The following is a 24,637-nucleotide window of genomic DNA, read 5'->3' as shown; positions in this document are numbered from 1 at the left end:
ACAAATATATATGTGTGTGTATATGCTGGTCTATATAATTTTATCACTTGTGCAGGCTCACCAATTCACGAGATTCAAGATATTAAACAGTTCCAACACCACCAGAATCTTGTTGCTCTTTTACAATTTAACTACACCTAGCTCCCTCTCTACCCTTCCTGCCAACCACTAACCTGCTCTCCATTTCTAAAATTTTCATTATTTCAAAAATGTTATATAAATGGAATCATTTATGTTTGAGACTGTTTTTGTTTTTGGCTTTTTTTGCCCGCCATAATTTTGTGGAGAGTCATTTGTGCAGAAAACGCATAATTATTATAGTAGGAAAAATGACCAATATTGTGTTTTACCCTGTTCAACAAGAAGTTCTGTTTTTTCTTGATTGAGCAGCCGACATTCTTTATTTAATTTTTCTAGTTCACGCTGACCATCTACTAATCTTCTTTCCTTCTCTCTTATTGTCCTCTGGTGATTGTGATACAAATCATTTAGTTGCTCATCAGTCCCTTGAAACACCTGTGAAAAAAAGCTTTAATGTAAAAATATAAGAATATATGGCCAATTTGAGGTAGGATATATGAACAAAGCTTTCTCAATTCTTTATTTTAACATATTCACAGAAGTAATACAAGCCTTAAAACTTGTATTTCCATTTTGTTGTTTTTCAAAATGTGGGTGGCAAACTTATTCAGAAGAGTTTCAATAAAATAACCCCAAATTTCTGGAGTAGAATAAAATTCTACCACCACAAACCTTTTCCATTTTCTGTTCAAGTTCACTATTATCTTTCTCCATTTGCTTCTTTCGACTATCCAACGCTTTAATTTCATTGTCAAGTCTCATTATTTTGGAGAGATTTTGTTCAATTTCTTTTAGACGATTCTGAAAATAAAGAACCACATTGCATAAATTAAATATTCTACAGTTCACAGTGCTGGCAGATAAAGAGAAATAAGATATGCCAGGGTCAAACACTTAGTAAAAGTGATCTCATTTATGCTAAAAACAACTCTGCAAAGAAAGCATAGTGAAACTAATAATCAGAGACATAAGTAATTAGCCCAAGGCCTCATGGCTAATAAAGAGAAGCAGGAATTAAGTCCAAATTCTAATTCTAAATCCATGTCCTGCCCATAACAGTTCCCACAAAAGACTTTTATTCCATTGGTACTTACAGTACACCAAGTAAAGAATCACATTTTAAGAACTTAACCCTTAAAAGGCTAACTATATATTTAATTTATTTTAGAAATTAGAACTACTAATTGAGCTAGAAATTCATGGTGAATCATCAGTGTATTCTGGGCCTGTAGGTACATTTACATGAGGGATTAAATCTTAATCTCAAATTTGCCTGAGCATACAGGACTCTGAACATGAGAAGCTGAGAAATGATTTCAGTGGCCTGTCAGCAATGACAGGTGAATGCCTGTGAATGCCTGATCTAGGAATAAATGTGATCTGGTTCAGGGCATTCACTCCTTGCATGACACTGGGGATATTCATTCCATGTTTGCCTACATGATTCTTTTTATGACTCCAAAGCTGATCAACTCCACCCCTAAGACAGTTTTAGAACCTAAATTTTAAACTAACATTACACTTAAGACACTACAGTGTTTAGACAACTGCAAGCTTTTTTAGCTACACCAAAATGCAACCTCAATTTTAATTTCATTTAATAAAATTATACCAATATCATACTTTGTGATTTCTGTATTAACTAAAAATATGAACTCTGTTTACTTTGTTCACTAATATATCCCTAGCACATGTAATAGTGTTCAATGTTAGCTGAGTAAAAGGATGAGTTTTGAAAAAAGTAGTTTTACCAATAATAACAGTCACAGCTACCACTGATTAAATGCCTACTATGTGCCAGACATTGAACTAGTCTCTCTCATCTTCACAAGTACTACATGCTAAGTAGAAAACTTAGAGAAATTGATTTGTACAAAAGCAAATACTTAAGACTGGGAGGTAAGACTGGGAGGCACAAATGCATAATGGTTAAGGCTATAGGCTCTGGCTACTAGAACAACTGAATGGCAGAATGCAAAAAAAAAAAGTAAACCTCAACCCTTACCTGGTACTATATTTAAAAATTAACCTGAAATGAAGTATAAACTTTAAATGTAGGAAATAAAACTATGAGATTCCTAGAAGAAAATCTTTGTTACCTTGGATTAGGCAAAGATTTTTTAGATGGTGTGCCAGTTTGAAAGTGTTATGTACTGCAGTAAAGCTATGTTTTAATACTGATCCAATCTTGTGGGAACAGCCATTTATTTTAATCCTGATTCAATACTGCAGGTTGAAAACTTTCGATTAGATTATCTCCACGGAGATATGACACACTCAATTGGGGGTGATCTTTTGATTAGATGGAAATGTGACTCTACCCATTCCAGGTGGGTCTTGATTAGTTTACTGGGATCCTTTAAAAGAAGAAACAATTTGGAGAGAGCCAGAAATGACAGACGCCTCAGAGGCAACAGAAACGTCACAGCAGAGCTGACACAGATGCAGACACGTGAGAACAGAGACATGGATATCTGGAGATGCTTGGAGCCCAGCAAACATTGCCATGAGATGTTAAGCAAGACTTGGAAAGAGCCAAGGGGAGCCAAGAAATGAAAGCCAGCTCTGGAGAAGTAAAGTGAGGAACCCTCACAGGGCCAGAGGCTAAGCACAACAGTGCCCAGGAGCAAGGGGCCAGCAGATCCCAGCCACGTGACTACCCAGCTGACAAAGGTGTTCCTGACCCATTAGCCTTTCTTCAGTGAAGACAACCTCTTGTTGATGCCTTAATTTGGACATTTTCACTTTCTGAGAACTGTAAACTTACAACTTATTAATTTCCCCTTTATAAAAGCTGTTCCATTTCTGGTATAGTGCATTCCGGCAGCTTGCAAACTAATACAGATAGAAAACAAAAAGCACAAACCAAAGGAGAAAAAAAAATCAATAAATTAGACATCATCAAAATTAGAAACTTCTGCACTTCTCCAGCAAAGGATGAAGACCCACTTTGAATTGATGTGCCACATCTCAATTGAAACAACCTAACCAAAAGTTCCCAATCACCACAAGTCTTCACCCACAGGAATGGATTAAAAGAACATAGTCTTCTCCTTTAGAAAATGCTTATAAGAAAACAGGGGCCTAGATTCTAAGCTCTTACCAGCAGACACGTTTAGTCTGGAGTGGAAATTATTATTTCTGGATTATGAGAGGCTATTTTATATATCTATAATCTGGTATTTAGAGATAAGAATGAAAGGATCAAGTAGGGATTAAGGTAATTCAAAACACAGGGTAAGGAAGACATTGTCTACATTTTAGAACCATACCTATTCTTTGAGATCAAAGGAACAAAGATTTATTTTGTGCAGAACCTAAGTTTTCTGTAGCACATAATCTAACTCAACCTGTCTGGGTAGCTCATTTGAACAAATGAAACACAGGGAGCCTAGAATAAGAAATGAGGGCCTTTAATACTGTATTGCTCAATGTAATGCTTGGATACAGCCTAGAATATGGCAAGCAGATAATCAAAAAGTATTGGCAGGGCACTAAGGCTGGTGCCCCAACACCAAAAGCCTTTGTAGACACCAGAGCAGCCCTGCATAGGCTGGCACTAATGTGGGAGCTTCACTGTGGGGTGTGGCGGGCTTTAGTTTGGTCTAGTTCAAGAAGTTGAGAAAAAATTAAAATCTAAAGTTATAACGTGAAAAAAAAAAGTATTGGCAAAGTCCCTTGAGGGATGGGAGAAAAAATATGGAACTGTTAAACCTTACTGTCAGGGAATTTACTGTGTCAAACTTTAGGGGCACCCAAATCAAGAGGCCATGCCCTTGATCCTGAGGCTTACTCTTGTGAAGCTTATGTAGACAGCAGAGAAGTTTAGACTACCTATAGGTAGCCTAAGAGTTACTTCTGGAAGATCTCCTTTGTTGCTCAGATGTGGCCTCACTCTAAGCCCAACTCTGCAAGTGAAATCATTGCCCTTCCCCCTACGTGGGACATGACATATAGGGGTGAAAGTCTCCCTGGCGACGTGGGAGATGACTCCCAGGGATGAATCTGGCCCTGACACCATGGATCAACAATTCCATCCTGACCAAAAAGAGGAAAAAAAGTGTAACTAATAAAGTATCAGTGGCAGAGAGAGTTCAAATAGAGTCGAGAAGCTACTCTTGAGGTTGCTCTTACGCAGCTTCAGTTAGACATTGCTACCTATCATAAACTGCCAAACCCCAATCAGGACCTTCCAGACAATCCCAAAGAATACCTAGGGCACTATATAAGATTCCACAAGGGTTCCATGCACTAGAGCAACTTTCCAGAAACCTACAACCTCCAGATGGGTCCCTGGACCAGAGAAGTCCTGAAATCTAGAGGGCCCAACCTCTCCAAAACATCAGATGGTTCCATCTCTGCACCCCACATTACTGACAGCCCTTTCCAACATGGAAAAGTTAGAATGGCCATAGCCCAAACACCCTTTAAGAGTGGGATAGAAAGATCAAAGGTGATAGTGGAGTTATACAAAGAAGGTAGGGTTTAACAAATGAAAATGATTGCTGAATCATTTAATTGATATTTCTCTTAGTCTCCAGTATCTTAGAGCAACTAGAACTAAAAACCTAAAATTGTGGAATTGTAACCCATACCAAACTCTGAAATCTGTTCTACAACTAATTGTTGTGCTGTGCTATGAAACTTACTGCTTTTGTATATATGTTATTTTTCACAAAAAAGAAAAAAGTTTATTGTGATGATAAACGTTTATTCCTTCTAGCCTCCTATATTCTGGAGCAGCTAGAAGAAAAAACCTTGAGAAGATGGTATGGTGGCTGTGCTGGTTTGAAAGGATATATGGCCCCTAGAAAAGCCATGTTTTAATCAAAATCCCATTTCATAATGGCAGAATAATCCCTATTCAATACTGTATGTTTGAATGTGTAATTAGATCATCTCCCTGGAGAGAAAATCCAATCAAAAGTGGTTGTTAAGCTGGATTAGGTGACAACATGTCTCCACCCATTTGGGTGCATCTTGATGAGTTTCTGAAGTCCTATAAAAGAGGAAACATTTTGGAAATGAGAGATTCAGAGAGAGCAGAGTAGAATGACACAGCCACAAGAAGCAGAATCCACCAGTCAGCAACCTTTGGAGATGAAGGAAAATGCCTCCTGGGGAGCTTCAAGAAACAGGAAGCCAGGGGAAGACGCTAGCAGATGACACTGTGTTCGCCATGTGCCCTTTCAGATGAGAGAAGAACCCTGACTGTGTTCACCATGTGCCTTTCCAGATGAGAGAGAAACTAACTTTGTTCGCCATATGTCTTTTCACTAAAGAGAAACCCTGAACTTCATCAGCCTTCTTGAACCAAGGTATCTTTCCCTGGATGCCTTTGATTGGACATTTCTATAGACTTGTTTAATTGGGACATTTTCTCAGCCTTAGAATTGTAAACTAGAAACTTACTAAATTCCCCTTTTAAAAGCCATTCTGTTTCTGATATACTGCATTCCGGCAGCTAGCAAACTAGAACAGTGGCCCATGACAAACTCTGGGATCTGTCCTGTACCTACTTGTTGAAGAGTGCTTTGAAAATTATTGTTTTTCTTTCTTTGCTTTGTATATATATTACACAATAAAAAAGTTAAAAAAAAAAAAAAAAAAGAGCATGATCTATTCTGGGGAACATAACATCTTCAAACCAGCATACCATTTTAACTTTAAGACTGTTCCCTCCTCAGTGCAAGATTAATTCTGACTAGGGAACAATGCTTACTGTAGAACTTCTGTAATTTATGACTCTGAGAGTGTTTTATGTAGTGCAAGTTCTTACATGCCCTAGAAGTGCAGCTGTATGGAGAGACAATTTCTCATGATTTCCACTGAATAACTTTTCCAGTATGAATTGTTTTGCACTCCCCCTAGGGATTTCATTCTACTAGTAGGCTTTTCCAGTTATTTTTTGTTTACTGGTTATATCTACACTGAATTTTCTCTTGCACAAAGCTGTGCTTGGCTCAAGTGTTGTGCACACTGATTATAGGCCAACATTTTTTTTCCTGTGGAGTTCACTCTTTGTATTTAAAGATATATATTATAAATTGAGGTGCTCCCACACTGATTGCAGACAGAATTTCTCCCTCATTTGATTTCTCTGGTTTATGACTAAGAGTGGTGTAAAAGACTGTTACACTTCTATCACACATTTATATTCACTCATGATGTATACCATCAGACCATTAAAGAACGCTTTGCTACACAGATGACATTCATACAGATTCTTCTCAATATGAATTTTCTTAGACTGTCTGAAGTAGAAATGATGATGCAGAGGTCTTCCACGTTAATTGCATAATGATTCTTTGGAGTGTGAGTACTCTGGTATGTTAATTCTATGACTGAAATCTCTTCTGTATTTAAAACATTTATATTGAGTGAGGTCATATCATCTAAGACCAGCACAATGAGTGAAAGCTTTCCCAGGTAGATAATATTTATAGGGTTTCTCAACAGTAAGTTCTCTTAAGATGAGTTTCTCACTTTGATGCATTCACTCTAGTATGAGTTTTCTCATAAAGACAGAACACTGAGCGAAAACTTTCACACATAGATGACGTTGATTTGGTTTCTCTTCAGTGTACACCCTCCATATCATCTAAAGTTAGAACAATGAATGAAGCCTTTCTTCTATACGTGTCATACATATAATTTCTCTCCAGTGAGTCCTCTCAGGTTGTTAAAGGCCAGAACGACAGGGGAACACTTTCTCACATAGATGGTATTCACATGATTTCTCCCCAGTGTAAGTTCTCTAAGGTCTCTAAGGACTCTAAGGACAGCATGACAGGTTAAGGATTTCCCAGATAAATGACATTCATAGGGTTTCTCTTCACTGTGAGTTCTCATGTTTTCTAAGGCCAGCATACTGGGTGAAAACTTTCCCACATAGATGGCATTTATATGGTTTCTTTATAGTGTAAATTCTTTCATGTTCTCTAAAAGTAGAATACTGACTGAAGTCTTTCCCACACCAAGGATATTCATAGGGCTTCTCTCTCCAGTGTGAGTTTTCTCATCTTCTCTAAGGTGAGATCATCTAGTGAAGGCTTCCCTAGATAGATGACTACCATAGACTTTCTATTCAGTGCCAGACCCATTGTACTGTCTCAAGCCAGAGGTCTGAATAAAAGCTTTAACATTAGGATGATATTTGTAATTTACTTCTAGTATGAATTTGCTTATGTGGAGTAAAACATGACTAGTCATAGAGAGCTTTTCCAAAGAGTTTGCTGAAATAGGGATTCCCTTCCTTGTGAACTGACATACACGCAAGGTGTCTTTGCTGCAGATTCATTGTATGGTTATCATTTTTTCTATTCCATGGCAACTTCCCTGCCTGAATTCAAGTTTTGGAGAAATCGTATTCCTTCTCTCCGCAGTTCCTCTTCTTGCTCCAACTGGAAGCATATATCTGATTTGAAGACTTGACATCATTACTGAGACCAGATGACTGAAAATCTCCAGCATCACATTTCTTAACAGCTTTCTCTGTGATGTCTCCAGTTAAGACCACTCTTCCTGAGTGAAGCTTATAAGAACATCTTTCAAGTTCACTAATTCTCACATGGACGTGGCAGAGCAGTCTCAGAGCAATAGATGACTCTTCCGTGGGTCCCCTGGGAAGGAACTGCTTGTCCTTCTTGTGGAGGTGGCACCCAGCCCTCTTTCTTTTTGAATCAGTATAGGTAGTTTCTCTGTTTCTAGAAATCTGTCCATTTCACTTAGGTTATCTAATTTGTTGCGGTACAATTGTTCATAGTATCCTCTTGTAATCCTTTTTATTTCATGAGATTGGTAGTAATGCTCTGTCTTTAATTTCTGATTTTAGTTGTTTGCATCCTCTCTCTTTCTTCAGTGCAGCTAAAGGTCTGTTAGTTTCACTGCTAATTCTGTTGTCTTTTTTCTAATCCCCTCTTTTATTTGTCTCTACTCTCATCTTTGTTATTTCTTTCCTTCTGTTCACTTTGGGTTTAGTTTGCTCTTCTTTTTCTAGATCCTCCAGTGGTGAGGTTAGGGCTCTGATTTCAGATCTTTATTCTTTTTTAATGTAAGCATTTTTAGCTCAGCATTGCCTCTGCTACATTCCATAAGTTTTAGCATGATGTGTTTTCATTTTCATCCACCTCAAGATATTTACTAACTTTCTGTGTGATTTTTAATTTGACCCATTAGTTGTTTAAGAGTATACTGTTTAGGGGCGGGCCGCGGTGGCTCAGCGGGCAAAGTGCTTGCCTGCTATGCCGGAGGACCTCGGTTCGATTCCCGGCCCCAGCCCATGTAACAAAAAACGGAAAAACAAAATACAATAAAACAAGAAAATGTTTAAAGATGTTTCCCTTTCTTCCTTCCTTCCTTCCTTCTATCCTTCCTTCCTTCTATCTGTCTTTCCTTTAAAAAAAAAAAAAAAAAAAAAAGAGTATACTGTTTAATTTCCACATATCTGTCAATTTTCCAGTTCTCTCCGTGCTGATTTCTGGTTTAATTCCACTCTGGTTGGAGAAGATATACTCACTGTCTGATTTTAAAAATGCTAATTTATTGAGACTTTGACTGCAACCTAGCATCTGGTCTATCCTAATGAATGACCCATGTGCTCTTGAGAAGAATGTATATTCTGCTGTTGGGTGAAGTGTCCTATATGTGTCTTTTAGTTTTAGTTTGAATGAACAGAAGTCATTCAAGACTTCTATTTCCTTACTGATCTTCTGACTAGAGGTGCTATCCATTAAGAAAGTAGTGTATTGGAGTCTCCTACTATTAATATAGAACTGCCTATTTCTCCCTTCAAATGCCAATATTGGCTTCACATATTTAAAGGCTCTTTGTTAGAGGCATATATATTTATAATTGTTATGTTTTCTTGTTGAGTTGACACATTTATCAGCATATACTGTTCTTTCTGGTCTCTTGTAACAGTTTTTTACTTAAAGTCTATTTTACCTGATAGTATAGCTGCCCCAGATCTCTTTTTGCTACTATTTGCATGGTATTTTTTTTCCCATGAATTTAAGGTGAGTCTCTTATAAAGAGCATATAGTTGGATCATGCTTTTTTTTTTTTCATCCATTCTGCCTATCTGCCCTTTAACTGGAGAGTTTAATCCACTCACATTTAAAGTAACTACTGATAATGCAGGACTTTCTTCTTCAATATTGCAATTTGGTCTCAGTAAGTCTTATACCTTATTTTTTGCTCAATTCTTCTGTTCATGCCTACTTTCACATTTATTTGATTGTTTCCAATGTACCATTTTCAGTCTCTTCTTGAAGGATTGAATTTAACATTCTGTATCTTTTTTTTTTGTATGTTGTATGGCAGGGGTCACATTTCATTGTTTTTCCATGTGAGTGTCCTGCTATTGCAGCACATTTGTTGAGTTTTTGCATGTTTTTTTTTTTTCTTTCTTTTGTTTGCCTATTTGTTTGTTTTTGGGAAATGCATGGGCTGGGAATCAAACCCGGGTCTCTCACATGGCAGGGAAAATTCTGCCCCTGAACTACCCTTGCAACCTAACATCTTTTATCTTTAACAATCATGTTTGATTAGAAACCAATTTAACTTCAACAGCATACACATTGTTCCTATACTCCTCCACTAGCCACCTTTTGTTGTACTTGTTACTTATATACTAAAACACCGTATGTCCAAACCATGGATTTATCATTACCTTTTACTCACTTGCATTTTAAAACCTGTAAGAACTAAAAAGTGGAGTTACAAAACATATAATGGTATCTGCATTTATAAATACCCATAGTTACTACCTTCACTGGAGATCATTTCTTTATGCCACTATGATCCACTGCCATCCTTTCCTTTCAGTCTGAAGACTCCCTTTAGCATTGTTATAAGGCAGGTCTGTGATAATGTAGCTTTTTTATTTATTTGGGAATGCTTAATCACTCCCTCAGTTTTTTTGTTTTTTTTCTTTTTCACATGGGCAGGCACCAGGAAACAAACCCGGGTCTCTGGCATGGTAGGTGAGAACCATGCCTGCTGAGCCACTGTGACCCACCCACTCCCTCAGTTTTAAAACACAGTCTCCCCAGATATAAAATTCTTGCTTGGCAATTATTTTCCTTCAGCACTTCAAATATCTTGTCAAACTGCCTTCTTGCCTCCACGAGTACTGACGAGAAATAGACACTTAATCTTATAGAGGCTCCCTTGTACACACTGCTTTTCTCTTGCAGCTTTCAGAAGTTTCTCCTTGTCCCTGGCATCCAACAGTTGGACTATCATGTTTCTGGGCATGGTTCCCATTAAGTTTATCCTGTTTGGGTTTGTTACTCTACTTGAATGTGCATATTCACAACTTCTGTTAAATTTGGAACATTTTCTGCCATTACTTCTTTGAATAGTTCTTCTGCCACTTTCCCTCTTTCTTCTTCTTCTTCTGTAACTCCCAAAATGTATATATTGGTATGCTTTATGGTGTCCCAAAGGTCTCTCAAGCTCTGTTTTTTGTTTTTTCATTTTTTCTTTCTGTTCCTCAACCTGAACAATTTCAATGGACTCATCAACAGTTCACTAATTCTTTCTTTTGCCAGCTCCAATTTGCTGTTGAAACACTCTTGGGGAATTTTCATTTCAATTATTGTGGTATTCAACAGCAGTATTTCTGTCCAGTTTCCTTTTAAAACTTCAATCTCTTTATTGAGCTTTTCTTATTGTTTATTCATTGTTCCTCTGATACCTTACAGTTCTCTGTTTTCCTTTATTCCTTTGAGCATATTGAGCATCATTTTTTAAGTCTTTGATTTATCTAAAATCTGGTCTTCTTTACTGATTGCTTCTGGAGACTTAGTGTGTTCCTTGGATGGATCCTCAAATGTTTCTTATTTCCTTGTTTGTCTTAAATCTTGTAATTTAATATTTAAATATGTTAACTCTGGAGCTTATCCCTGAGCTGTCTGCTCTTCATATTTGTGTCCAGTCTGTGATATGACAGAGATTTCTTTGAGTGCCAGGAGCTACCAAAACAAAAATATCATTCCCAGTCTTTATGAATTGGCTCTATGTTGTCTGATGCCCTTCTTCATAATCTTTTTATTAAGATCAGCCTGAGGTGAAAGTGTGAAATTTTTAGTCTTTTCTGAGCATGAGTCTTGTCCTGAGTACTACACATTAATGGCCATAAGAATTCCCTCTTTCACAGGAATCTGAATGCCCCCTCTACTCCCTATGAAATACTTTCCCCACCTCCAGGGTATTCTTATTATTTTTCTTAAAGCCAGTAACCCTTTGTCCCAGACCACTGTATTTCATTGTTTTCTATTTTGTTTTTGATACGTGCTAGCTGCACATGCCTGGAGGGCAAGTCCTGGGAGGCTAGTCAAAGATGAGTTTCCTGTTTCATTCCTTCATGTGCTGTCATGCAACAGACTGGCACTTACATACAGGCACCCCAGAATTTGCACAGGGCTTACCTGCTCCCTCTAGAACAAGGCCAGGGACCAACAATAGGAGTACAGGCAGGCTCCACACCAAGCTGGGTAAGAGGTGGAGAAAGGACCAGCAAGCACACCATGAATTTATCCTATTACTTTTAAGCTGCATTTTCTGATTTGGCACTCACCTGATTACTAAAACCCTTTAACTGTTTTCTGGAGTCTTGGGGAGATGACTCTGCCAGCTTTTGCTTGTTGTTCAAAGGTTTTTGTGACAGAATAGAACCATGACTCATCTTACCCTAGAACATACTGACACCTCAAAAAAGAAACCCTGTACCTATTAGCAATCGTTGTCTACTCTTATCTATCCCCAGGCCCTGGGCAACTACTTACTTTTTTTTCCTCTATAAATCTGTCTATTCTAGACACTTCATATAAATAGAATCATAGTTAGTTTTTGTGATTGGCTTGTTTCTGTTAGCATCATGTTTTCAAAGTTCACCCATACAATACCACGTACCAATACTTCAGTTCTTCTTATGGCTGAATAATATGCTAATGTATGGGATATATCACATTTTGCTTATCTACTCATCATTTAATGGATATATAGGTTGTTTCCATGAACATGAACATTCCTATACACAAGTTTTTGTGTAGATACATGTTTTCATTTCTTTTGGGTATAATACACCTAGAAACAGAATTGTTGGGTCTATGTTTAATATTTTGAGGAACACAACTCTTCCAAAGTGACTGCAGCATTTTATATTCCTACCAAAATGTGTGAGAGTTTCAATTTCTCCATTTCTTCATCAACCGTTATATGACTTACAGATTTATAGGTAGTATCTTAATCCAAGAGGTGATATCTCATTATGCTTTTAATGTGCATTTCCTTGATGGCTAATGATGTTGAGCATCTTTTCACATTTTTATTGGCCACTTATGTATCTTCTTTGGAGAAATATCTATTCAGATCCTTTGTCTATTTTTAAACTGAGTTATCTCTTTATTATTGAAATGTAAGAGTTCTCTATATATCCTAGAAACAAATCCCTTACCAGTTTTTTTTTACTTTCCTGATGATAGTTTAAAGCATGTAAGCTTTTAGTTTTGAGGAAGTCCACTTTATTCCTTATTCTCTCATCTGCACCACAGCCATCATCTTTTAGCTCTTAGACAAACTACATCATAAACTATAGCATTCATGTAGTTCTTCAGTTTCCTTTTTTGTAATTCTAGGTATCTATTAAAAGAATTTCCTTGTTTCTACAACTAGATTTTAAGTCATTTAAGAGCAAAGTCAAAGTCTTTGATTACCTTATACCCAAGAGCACATAGCACAATGCTATGCACAAAACTACAAACAGTTATAACAGGATACATTAGTATCAAGGGGCAATCAGAAAAAAATGAAACAAGTGTTTCTAATTTACAATTCAAAGATATATATGCCAGTATTTACTTGTCAGTTAAATAAACAAACAAAAAAGAATCAAACAATAATTTTTAAAGTGGTTTTGTAACCAAGAAGTTAAGATTTAACAAATGATTATGATTACAGAATCATTATACAGATTATCTTTTTACTTATTTTTACAGAATAGCAAAGGGAAATACCTGAATTTCTGAGCTGCAATCCAGCTGTCTTGATCTGATAGTGATTGTATAATTATAACCTTTATCTTGTGATTGTAAAAACGTTATGATTGACCCCCATTTGTATCTCCTTAACCTGTTTTTCAAATTAGAGTCTTATGGTCACTAAAGACAGTTCCTAATGTTTATATTAATGAAAGGCCTTCAGTCAGTCCGGCAATAATCCACCACAAATACAAAAAACTATTTTGCTAGACAGAGCTAGATCTAACCAAAATTGGCCTGCCTGACAAACACACTATCTTAAACTTTAAGCTGTAAGACCTATATACCTCATTATAATACTAAAAAACTTACCCATCATCATATTAAGGCAACATTTTCTTACATGTATTCTGTGACTAAGAATGATCTAAGCATGTAATCTGCACATGCTTAATAATTAGATCATCTCTAACCTCAGCATCTCGAGCCATTGTGCTCATCATCCTAAAACCTGTTCATCTTTTTTTTTCTGAATTGTGAAATATAACATATATATAAAAAAGCAATAAACTTCAAAGTATATTTTAACAAGTAGTTACAGAACAGATTTCAAAGTTTGATATGGGTTAAAGTTCCACAATTTCACACTTTTCCTCCTAGCTGCTCTAAGACACTAGAGACTAAAAAGAAATAGCAATATAATTATTTAGTAGTCATACTCATTTGTTAAATCCTAACTCCTCCTCCTCTGATTCTTCTCCTAATCTTTACGGATATTTGGGTTATGTCCATTCTAACTTTTTCATGATGAAAAGGGATGTGCTGGTTTGAATCTGTTGTATACCCTAGAAAAGCCAAGTTCTTTAATTCTCATTCAATATTGCTGAGTAGGAGCTTTTCTACTGTTTCCATAGAGATGTGACCCACCCAACTGTGGGTGGGACCTTTTGATTAGGTGGTTTCCATGGAGATACGTCACCCATTCAAGGTGGGTTGCTTACTGGAGTTCTTTAAGAGGGAACCACTTTGGAAAAAGCTTTAGAGCCCACACAGCTAGAGACCTTTGGAAATAAGGAAAACGCTCCCAGAGGAGTTTCATGAAACAAGAAGCCTAGAGAGAAAGCTAGCAGACATTGTCATGTTTGCCACGTGCCTTTCCAGGTGAAAGGGACACACTGAACATCATCAGCCTTCTTGAACCAAGGTATCTATCCCTAGATGCCTTAGATTGGATATATTCATAGCCTCGCTTTAATGTGGACATTTTCAAAGCCTTACAACTTGCAACTTTAATAAGCTTGCAACTTATTAAATTCTCCTTTTTAAAAGCAGTTCCATTTCTGGTATATCATATTCCGGCAGCTTTCAAACTAAAACAAGGGATCCTGACAATATGGGATGGGGGATAGAAATGGTTGATATTCTCGGAGAGGCTGGCACCTTTGGGTTTCAGGACTTATCTGGCCTAGGAACTAACTGAAGATTTTAGGTTTCTGGAAGGTAAACTCTGTGTAACTTTTGTAGGACATCAGATAGGGCCCTGGGTGTTCTTTAGGATTAATCGGAATGATGTTGGTTGGGGTTTGGCAAACCATGGTAATTAGCAGTATCAGCTGAAGTTTGCATAAGAGTAGCCTCCAGAAAAGTTTCTTGACTCTATTTGAACTCTCTTGGCCAGTGATCCTTTATTTTGTTACATTTCTTTTCCCCATTTTGGTCATGAGGGCATTGTCAATCCCATGGTGCTAGGGCCAGGCTCATCCCTTGGAGTCATGACCCACATTGCCAGGGAGACTTTCACCCCTGGACATTACGTCCCACGTAGTGGGGAGAGTGATGATTTTACTTGCAGAGTTGGGCTTAAGAGTGAGAGGCCACGTCTGAGCAACAAAAGAGGTTCTCTGGAAGTAACTCTTAGGCACAGTTATAGGTAGGCTCACCTTTTCCACTACAGAAATAAGTTTTATAAGAGCAAGCCTCAAGACCAGGGGCTTGGCCTATTAACCTGGGAGTCCCTGGCATTTGAGAGAGTATCAGGGATTTCACAGGTGGAAAAGTTAAATAGTTACATATTTTTTCTCCAGTCCCTCAAAGGACGTTGCCAATACACTTTAAGTATCTGCCCAACATACTCTGGGATGTATCTGAGTATTATATTAAGTTATACAGTTATAAGCCCTTGTTCCCATTCTGGGCTCCATATGTTTGGGTTGTTTAAACGATCTATCCAGAGAAGCTGAGTTAGACTGTGTGCTAAGGAAAATTTAGGTTTTGTACAAAATAAAGCTCTCTTCCACTTGCTCTCATTTAGTAGGTGAAGTTCTAAAATACACCCTCTCCATCTTTTATACTATAGAACTGTCACAGTTACTGCAGTTTGGGGAGACAGATTTTTAGGCTGATAGGCTGTCTGATCTCCTACTTTGCACTTAGTAATAAATACTCTCTTTGAAAAGCTGGTATCTCAGGTACTGGCAATTTGAGAGTTAACAGGCAGAAATCTCACTGCCTTTGAACATTTTCCAAAAAAGTATTTTCTACTTAGAAAATTCCTAGTATTTAAACTTAGAAAATAACCATACCATTCAATTGAGGCATATACTATTTTCAGAATTGTTACATATTTAGACTAGGAATACTTTATGGACAAGAACAGTGCCGTAGTTCTCTTTGTATCTGTAGCCTCACACATGGCATCATGGCACACATAGAACAATCAATAAATGAATGGGATTTCCTTGAAGCCTTCCTTATAAACCATAGGGATTAGAAAGCTTTTACGTGAAAATACATCACATTATGAATCAACTCCAAATTTTGTGCAATGTCAAGAATATCCTACGAACTACAAAAATTCCCAAGGAAGATCTCTCAATTATAAAACAAAAACCAAAACACTCCTTGATAATATAGATTCATAAAGTTTTATATTTATTATGTTGATATTTAAAAGCTGGGGATCTATGCCACTAATTTAGTGTGATGCTACAGGTTTGTTTACTCTCAAATCTATGTTCTTCGGCAGTTTAAAGATTAACCATCTAATACAGATCTAATTTAAAATTAAGCCATTAATCATAATACTACATAGTCTACGATAATTTTTTCAAAAAATACACAGGTGACTCACATTATATAAAAATAAAGTTTACATAAATAAAGTACTTTAGGTATAAGGACTAGTATGGTTAAAAGTGACTTGTTGAAAGAGATAATAAATGAGTTGCCCCTTGTAAGAGGGGTAAGGGTAAGATTTAGATTCCTTCCCTATTTCCTTTGACAGAGTCTCCTTAGCCTTAGTACATAAAAGAATCAAATTACCTTCAGTGGATCAAGTTCGTTCTCATAGGATTTGACAATTTCCTTTGAAGATGTTAACTGGGCTTCCTTACCAGTAATCTGATCTCGAATCTCACAAGCTTTTTCCTTATTTTGCTTCAGGTATTTTAGTTCTGTTTGACATTCTTTTACTTTCTGACCCTGTGTCTGACGTACCTGCCGAAGTGTTTCTAAAGCTTTAATGTACCTTTGAAGATACAAAATAAAAATCAAATTTCTGGTTAAGCAAATTATGATCTATTCATACAATGGACTATTATGCAACCACTAATACTACACTTAGTATTATACTACACTAATATAATACTACACTAATACTAACCTCTCATGCTAAAGGTTTTAATAACTTGAAAAATGCTTATGATTTAATGGCAAGTGAAAAAGTTATATACAGACTGTCAAACAAGTAAATAAACAAATACAAAATGAAACTGAAATTTACCAATAATTGATACTCAGAAGTGATACCTGATTTTTTTTAAGTCTTTTCTATTTAAAAAGTAACATCTTAATTCCAAACATGGCTCAACAACTTAAGAGACTACAATCTCTAATTAAAGGCTACAAACCTTGTTGCTGAAAAAATCTCATCAAATTTTTGCTTCAAAGCCTTTCCTTCACTTAAGGGCCAACTAGAGTCTTCTTGGTGACAGAAGATGACATTATTTAGCACAGACTTGGAAACTCCAAGAGAACTTATCATCTCTCGGTCAATTTCTGCACACTTGGAGCTGAGACTGACCTTTTCACCATGCCTATAGAAAATGAAAATGAAGAATATATGTAAAATAACTCCATTTTAGCTATTCTATTGCTTAATAAATCCTTCATCCTGTATTTGCTTTTTTAAAAAATGCCTGTATCCACCATATTGTAAGAGTATTCTCATGCTATACAATATAACTCATAAGACTTAGTAGCTCCCTGATGAAAAGGTATATAAAATAGGGTGATACGGGAAAGGATGCCAGAGTTTACTTTCATACATGTCAACTTTATATATAATAATTAATAATATTTGCAGACATCATACAGAGGAAAATAAAGTGTCTTCTGCCCACAGAATTTAAAAATAAGGAGAGTTAGGGCAGGCCATGGTGGCTCAGCAGGCAGAATTCTCGCCTGTCATGCTGGAGACCCGGGTTCAATTTCCAATATAACATATATGTTATATCATCAACATATAGGGTGATTATGAACATTCAATTCAGCAACTTTTATAAGTCACTCAACTGGGTGGAACATTACCACTAAATCTTTAATGGAATGATTCTGTTTAATCAATAAATAGTATCAAATAAAAAATGAATATTCTTCCCTAAAAATATGAACTTAAAAGGTAGTGGAAAAAACCTATAGTCTTATAGGCCTCCTCGCCAAAAAAAGAGGAGGAGGGGGGTAGTTAAAAGATTAAAAAAAAAAAAAAATACATGATGTGCTACAGCAGAACTTACCTTAAAATTAAAAAATTAAAACAGATATCTGTCTGGTGGCCAGCTGGCTATCCTAAGGTAAGGCCCCAATGAGCACTCATTATTTTATTTTATTTTTTAACCTTTTTACTTTGAAAGTATTTCAAAGTTATAGGATAGTCACAAAAATAATAAAAACCACATACAGAGAATTCCAACATACCCCTAACTCCCAAGATCCACTAATATTAATATTCTGCCACATTTGCCATATCATTCATTCATTCTTTCCTTCCTTCTACTCAACCATCCACCCATTCACCCACTGACCCATTGTCTATATCAATCCATTTTATGAACACTTGAGTGTAGATTGTATACATCATGCTCCTTCAACACTTAATACTGCCATATACATTTCCCTAAAACAAGGATAATCACTCATTATTGACTCAAATTTCCATTACACTGCAGCTGAATCCTACTGTTATGCTTGTCCATCAACATGACCAATAGTGAAACAACCCTTCTTCTTACACATTCTCCATGGTTGCTGAGCCACCATTAATTATATTTGGAGATTTCTGCCTCAGTTTAGTTCTTCTACAAAACAAGAGAAGAGGTGACACTGGAAGCTTTTCTTCCATACACATCATTCATATAATTTGTCTCCAGTGAGTCCTGTCATGTTGCTAAAGGCCAGAATGACAGGTGAACACTTTCTCACATAGATGGCAATCACATGACAAACTTGTGGGTTTTTTTTAAACCACTAAGTTTGTGGTTGATTACAGCAATCACAGAAAATGAATACATGAGCTTTCATTACATATTAAGCATTTTACAATGCTTTGACTCAATATTTACAGTATCTTTCTGAGAAAGGTACATGATACTCCACCCCTAATACACAAATGAAAAACACAGAGGCTCACTATTGGGTCTATTTCGCATATTGCTAGCATCCTAATTAATACAGAGGTTACTGGTGACCTTAGTTGGAGATGTTTCAGTGGAGGAATGGGGCTGGAGGAGGAGCGAAAAGAAGGAAAATAAATGGAGACAGTATCAACTCTTTTGGGAAGATTAGCTATAAAGGGAAAGGAGACTGGTCGGTAACTGGAGTAGAATGAAATCTGAAGATCTGTGAAAGGTCTGAGTGTGCTAAAAGCCAATAAAAAGAACCTTCTTGAGAAGCCAGTGCCTAGTATAGTATATGCCTAGTATACCTTAGCACATGGTAGACGTTAAGAATTATTGGTTAAATAAAAGAACTATTTAATTAGTTAAATAAACAAATAAATGAAAGAGACAGAGGCAGAGAGATGAACAGTTACATAATCTGCTCACCATAGATAAAGTTTTAAATCCAGGACAGTCTAATTCCAAAATCCATACCCTTACACGATGATAGATACCTACCTCTAACAGAATAAAGTTCTTGTCTGCTTCTCATCACACCCCATGTACACACACTAGCATTTTTTATTCATCAACATATATCTACTGGGTGATTATGCACATTCAATTCAGCAACTTTTATAAGTCACTCAACTGAGTGGAACATTACCACTAAATCTTTAATGGAATGATTCTGTTTAATCAATAAATAGTATCAAATAAAAAATGAATATTCTTCCCTAAAAATATGAACTTAAAAGGTAGTAGAAAAAACCTATAGTCTTATAGGCCTAAAAGACTGACAATAAATATATATTCATTTTATGACAAAAAATATATATATAAAAAAATAAATAGATATAAAAGAAATACCTACTTTGTTCTTGTAATGACTCCTTCTAGGGTTTTAAATTCTGTCTTTTTGCTTTTCTGAGTACACACCATAGATCTCTGCACAGCTATAACTTCTCCATTGACATCACGAAACTGTAGACGAATCTGGGCTCTAACATCTGTTTCTTGAGCAACCTTTGAAGATAAACAGAAGAAAATTATACTATCATAATAAGCATCAGAATGCCAGTTCTGAAAGAAAAGGCAATCTTATTTACCCAAAATGGGGGGAAAAAAATAAAGAAAAAACTTCCAAACATCCAAAATGAGTGACATTTTTACATGCTATTCTAAATATGGGAGGAAAAGATAGTTTAACTGATTTACTAAAATTGCATTACAGTATTATCAATTTACTTTATTCAGCATCATGAGATCAGGTATATTTTTTTCTCAGTTTGAAATAGTTCCTCAGCTTTTCCTTGACTTTCACAACTAGTAATTTTGAAGATTTTGGAAAATTATTTTGTGGAATGGCACTTCGGTTTGTCTGATATTTCCTTATGAATAGAATAGAATCAGGTTGTACATCACGGCAGAAATATTACAGAAGTAATATGTTCACTTCACAGTATCTTATCAGATGGGACATAATTTCAATTTATCTCATTCCTAAGGATATTCGCCTCAATCTCTTGATTAAGGTAATATCTGCCAGGGTTCTCCTTCATTATAACATTATTTTTTAATTCTACTTTGTAATTAGTAAGTATTTGAGGTAGAGCTACTTTGAGATCCATGTCAATATCTCATATTTCGTCAAACCAAAAAAAGCATTTATTAACATTCCTTGCCTGAATGATTATCATCAGACCTGTCAAACAGTCATTTTCTAGTTCTAGTATTCCTTCTACATCTTTTAGTTAAGACTTAATGCTCAAGACCCTTTAAATTGGATTCCATGTCCTTCAGACATGGCCCTATCGATTTCCTTACCTTCTTGCACACCAAGACATTTCAGGCTTCCTGTAATTTACCCATTTAGTCGTGGAATCAGTCATTTCTCCAAGGAACCCTACTTCTTCAGCGGAGACTGATACATAGAAACCAAAATCTGAGTACTGGCACTGCTCATTTTTATTGGGGTTTCTGCTTTCAGGGAACAGAAGTAAGTGTATGCACATACACGCACACATACACATTTACATCTATAGTTTTCCTACACCTATTTATACATATTGAAAATCAATGTGTACATCAATATCTCTAATTTCAATCTAACATCCCAGAGTTTATTCTACCGTTCTCCTTTTCCATATCTATAACTTCCTTCTCTGACAGGCTCCCAATAGTCTAGTTAGTCAATCTCCACATGTGTAACCAATATCCTAAACTTGCCAGGCTGCTGCCCAAACATCTGCCTTTCTCATCTGGGCTCCAATTCCCACCAAGCTGCCAAAGTTGCCCTTTGTTGATACCTTCCTCACTTGGCCCTACCTAATTGTTTCTGGGTTGACTTACTCAGGAATGAATGAAGGTGATGAAAGGTTTATTTTTAAAATCATAAATGAGTATTACATTTAGTTAAATGTTTTTTCTGTATCTATTATACTCATGGCTTTTCTTTTTTCTCTTAATTTAGTTAATGACGCTAATGGCTTATTAAATATTAGACAAAATTTGCCTTTCTGAGATAAAACCCACTTGGTTATCATGTCTTACCTTTATCTGTATATTATTGGATTTGTTAAAGATTTTTGCATCTATGTTTATGAGATGTTTTCTTTTCTTGAAATGTCGTGGTCTGGTTTTGGTTATCAGGGTAATACTGGCTTTATAAAATGAAGTGTTCCCCCAATTCTATTTTCTGAAAAAGTCTGTGTAGAAATAACATTATGTCTTCCTTACATGTTTGGTAAATTCACCAATAAAACCATGAGGCCTGGAGTTTTTGTTGGAAGAGGGTTTTTAACTACGAATCAATCCACTTAGCAGATATAAGGCTATTGAGATCGTCTATTTCTTCTGGAATGAGCTTTAGTAGCTTGTTAAAATGATGTGTATTCTGCTGTTGCTTGGTGGAATGTCCTATAAATGTCAATTAGGTTAATTTCTTAAACAATGTTGTTAAAGTCTTCTATATGATACTTATACTTTGTACACTTCTTTTGCTTCTCTACTGAGAAGGGTGTTGAGATCTTCAATTATAATTATAGATTTATTTCTTTCTCCTTTCAGTTCCATTGTTTTTTGCCTTTTGTTTTTTTGGCATGGGCAGGCTCCAGGAATTGAACCTGGGTCTCAGGCATGGCAGGCGAGAATTCTGCCACTAAGTCAATGCTACACTGCCCTGCCATATGTATGTTAAAGGTCTACAATTAGAACTGTTGTTTCTTCTTGATGAACTGACCCTCGTATTATCATGAAATATCTCTTTATTGCAGTAATCTTCCTGGTTCAGAGGTCTACCATCTGATATCAATATAGCCACTCCATATTTCTTTCTACTAGCTGGCACAGTATATTTTTCCACCCTTTTACTTTTAACCTATTTGTACCATTAGATTTAAAGACATTATTATACTTTTTGCATTACTTAGGTCTTTTTGTTACATCTTCCATTTCTCCCATTATGCTGATGTTTTCCTTTACATCCTTGAGCACATTTATGACTTTAAAATGATGTTTTAAGGTTCTTGTGTACCAATTCTATCATCTTTTCCATTTTGGATCTGTTTCTATGATTTATTTTTCTCCAGACCATGGGTCATATTTCCCTGCTTCTCTGCAAGCATGGTAACTTTTGATTGCAAATCATACTTTCTTGAGTGGAGGATTTTGTTTTGTTCCTTTAAGGAGTGTTTAACTTTGTTTTTGCATGCAGTATTAAATTTGTTCAGGAATATTTGAATGTTGTTTTAGGATTTGTAAGGCTAAGTCTAGAGCAACCTTTACTATAGAACTAATTTAATTTTTCCCCTCAGTTTTAGAATTTCCTTTACCATTTCTTATAGTAGTTTGTTTGTGACAAATTACCTCTTGTTCTAGTTTGTTAGCTGCCAGAATGCAATATACCAGAAACAGAATGGCTTTTAAAAGGGGGATTTAATAGGTTGCTAGTTTACAGTTCTAAGGCTGAGAAAATGTCCTAGTTAAAGCAAGTCTATAGAAATGTCCAATCTAAGGTATCCAGGGAAAGACACCTTGGTTCAAGAAGGCTGAAGTAGTTCATGGTTTCTCTCTCAAATAGAAGGGCACATGGTGAACACAGTCAGAGTTTCTCTCTCATCTGGAAAGGCACATGGTGAACAGTCAGGGTTCCTCTCTCATCTGGGGGGGATGTGGCAAAACAGCATCATCTACTAGCTTCTTCTCTTGGCTTCCTGTGTCATGAAGCTCCCCTGGAGGCATTTCCCTTCTTCATCTCCAAAGGTCACAAGCAGGTGGACTCTGCTTCTTGCAGCACTGCAGCATTCTCTGCTCTCTCCGAATCTCCTTCATTCTCCAAAGTGTCTCCTCTTTTATAGGACTCCAGAAACTCATCAAAATGCACCCACATGGGTGGAGAAATGTCATCACCTAATCCAGCTTAACAATCACTCTTGATTAAATCACATCTCCAGAGAGATGATCTGATTACAGTTTCAAACATACAGTATTGAATAGGGATTATTCTGCCTGTATGAAATGGGATTTAGATTATAACATGGCTTTTCTAGGGGACATACATCCTTTCAAACCAGCACACCTCTGCTTAAAAAAAAAATTAAAATAGTCTCCATTTCATCTTCATTTTTTGAAGGACTTTTGCTGAATACAGAGTTTGAGGTTGACTTTTTCCCCCTGGCACTTTAAAGATATTGCCCCACTGTTTGAAATACTTTTGATGAAAAATCAGCAATCACACTTTTAATTTTTCCACTATGCATAATGTGTTACTTTTTCATCCGTCAGCCTTTAAGATTTTTTTTAGTCTTTGGGTTTCAGCAACTTGAATATAATGCGCAACACAAGTGTGTTTATGCTGCTTGGGATGCAATTGGCTTTTTGGTCTTTTTTAATTTTCCTGTTAACATTTTCCACATTGTATGTCCATTTTTTCCTTTAAATTCATGAACTTATTTCTCATAGTGCTTTAAAAATCTGTACATGCTGATTCAATCTCTTTCATTTTATGGTCTGTTTCTATTCATTTTTTCCTTCAAGGTATGGGTCGTATTTTCTTGCTTTGCCATATATCCAGTTATTTTCAATTTACGCTAGACATTGTGAGGAGTAAAGTGAGCTCGGGTTGTATTAACTTCCTTTAAAATGCATTAGTTGTGCCCAAGCAGGCAGTTGATTTACTGGCAACTCAGCTTGATTTGTCAAACCTGAGATCTGAAGATAACGGCTTAGCGAGGTGTGGGATTTAGTTTGTCCTCCAGAGCAGCTAATAAGGAGTCAGGAACAGTACAGAACAACTGCTGGGGCCACGTCAGTGACTGGACACGCAATGTACCCCAGTCTGGACCAGCTAGACTGGCTGTGAGCCAACCAGAACAGTGAATTTCTCAAGCAGCGGCAGCCGGCGCCCCTCCCCCACAGGCTGCTTTCCAAAGGGCAAAGGAAAGGGACTTTACCAGCAGCAGGGGCTGAGTGCAACTAAGCTCCAATTGTGGAATGATTTCACAAATTCTGACTACTTAAAGTAGGCCCCTAGCTCACTGAACCACAAGTAAAAGTGGAGGTTGCTGGTTTTTGCCCTAACGCAGAGGGAGCAGGGCTGACAGAAAGAGAAAAAAACAAAAAACAAACATCAGAGGTTTTTTTGACTTGAAAAGGTCTGGGCCCTGAAGGAAAGGAGGGGGCACATAGGACCTGGAGATACAAAGAGCAACGTACAAACTTAAGCTCTTGATTGGCAAACCCGAAGAACAGCGGTGCTGCTCTGAAAAGGATTTTTCTCTTTCGTTTTGGTGGCTGTTTCTATAGCTTGACTGCTCTTTGGATACAGCTGGAAGGATTCTCAGGCCTCACTGCCCCAGGTATAGGCAGAATTAAGTTTGCGTGAGCGTTTGTCTGGACACTGAGCCTTCCCTGGGT

General features: G+C 36.6%; 1 protein-coding gene across 3 annotated transcripts in view; it reads right to left on the bottom strand.

Moving 5' to 3' along the window:
* RAD50 (RAD50 double strand break repair protein) overlaps nt 1-24,637 on the bottom strand; it is a 286,023-nt gene that overhangs the window by 86,965 nt on the left and 174,421 nt on the right. For all 3 annotated transcript variants that reach the window (XM_077138398.1, XM_077138399.1, XM_077138397.1), the window contains exons 3-7: nt 19,596-19,747; nt 16,976-17,161; nt 16,389-16,593; nt 754-882; nt 351-516 (exon numbers count right to left, since the gene is read on the bottom strand). In XM_077138398.1, the coding sequence (XP_076994513.1) occupies nt 351-516; nt 754-882; nt 16,389-16,593; nt 16,976-17,161; nt 19,596-19,747 (838 nt within the window). The remainder of the gene's footprint in view (nt 1-350; nt 517-753; nt 883-16,388; nt 16,594-16,975; nt 17,162-19,595; nt 19,748-24,637) is intronic.

This window comes from Tamandua tetradactyla, chromosome 20 (genome assembly GCF_023851605.1).
Source record: "Tamandua tetradactyla isolate mTamTet1 chromosome 20, mTamTet1.pri, whole genome shotgun sequence".
Taxonomy (NCBI): Eukaryota; Metazoa; Chordata; class Mammalia; order Pilosa; family Myrmecophagidae; genus Tamandua; species Tamandua tetradactyla.
The sequence above is the reverse complement of the archived record's forward strand: the minus strand, read 5'-3'. Positions and strand labels throughout refer to the sequence as shown.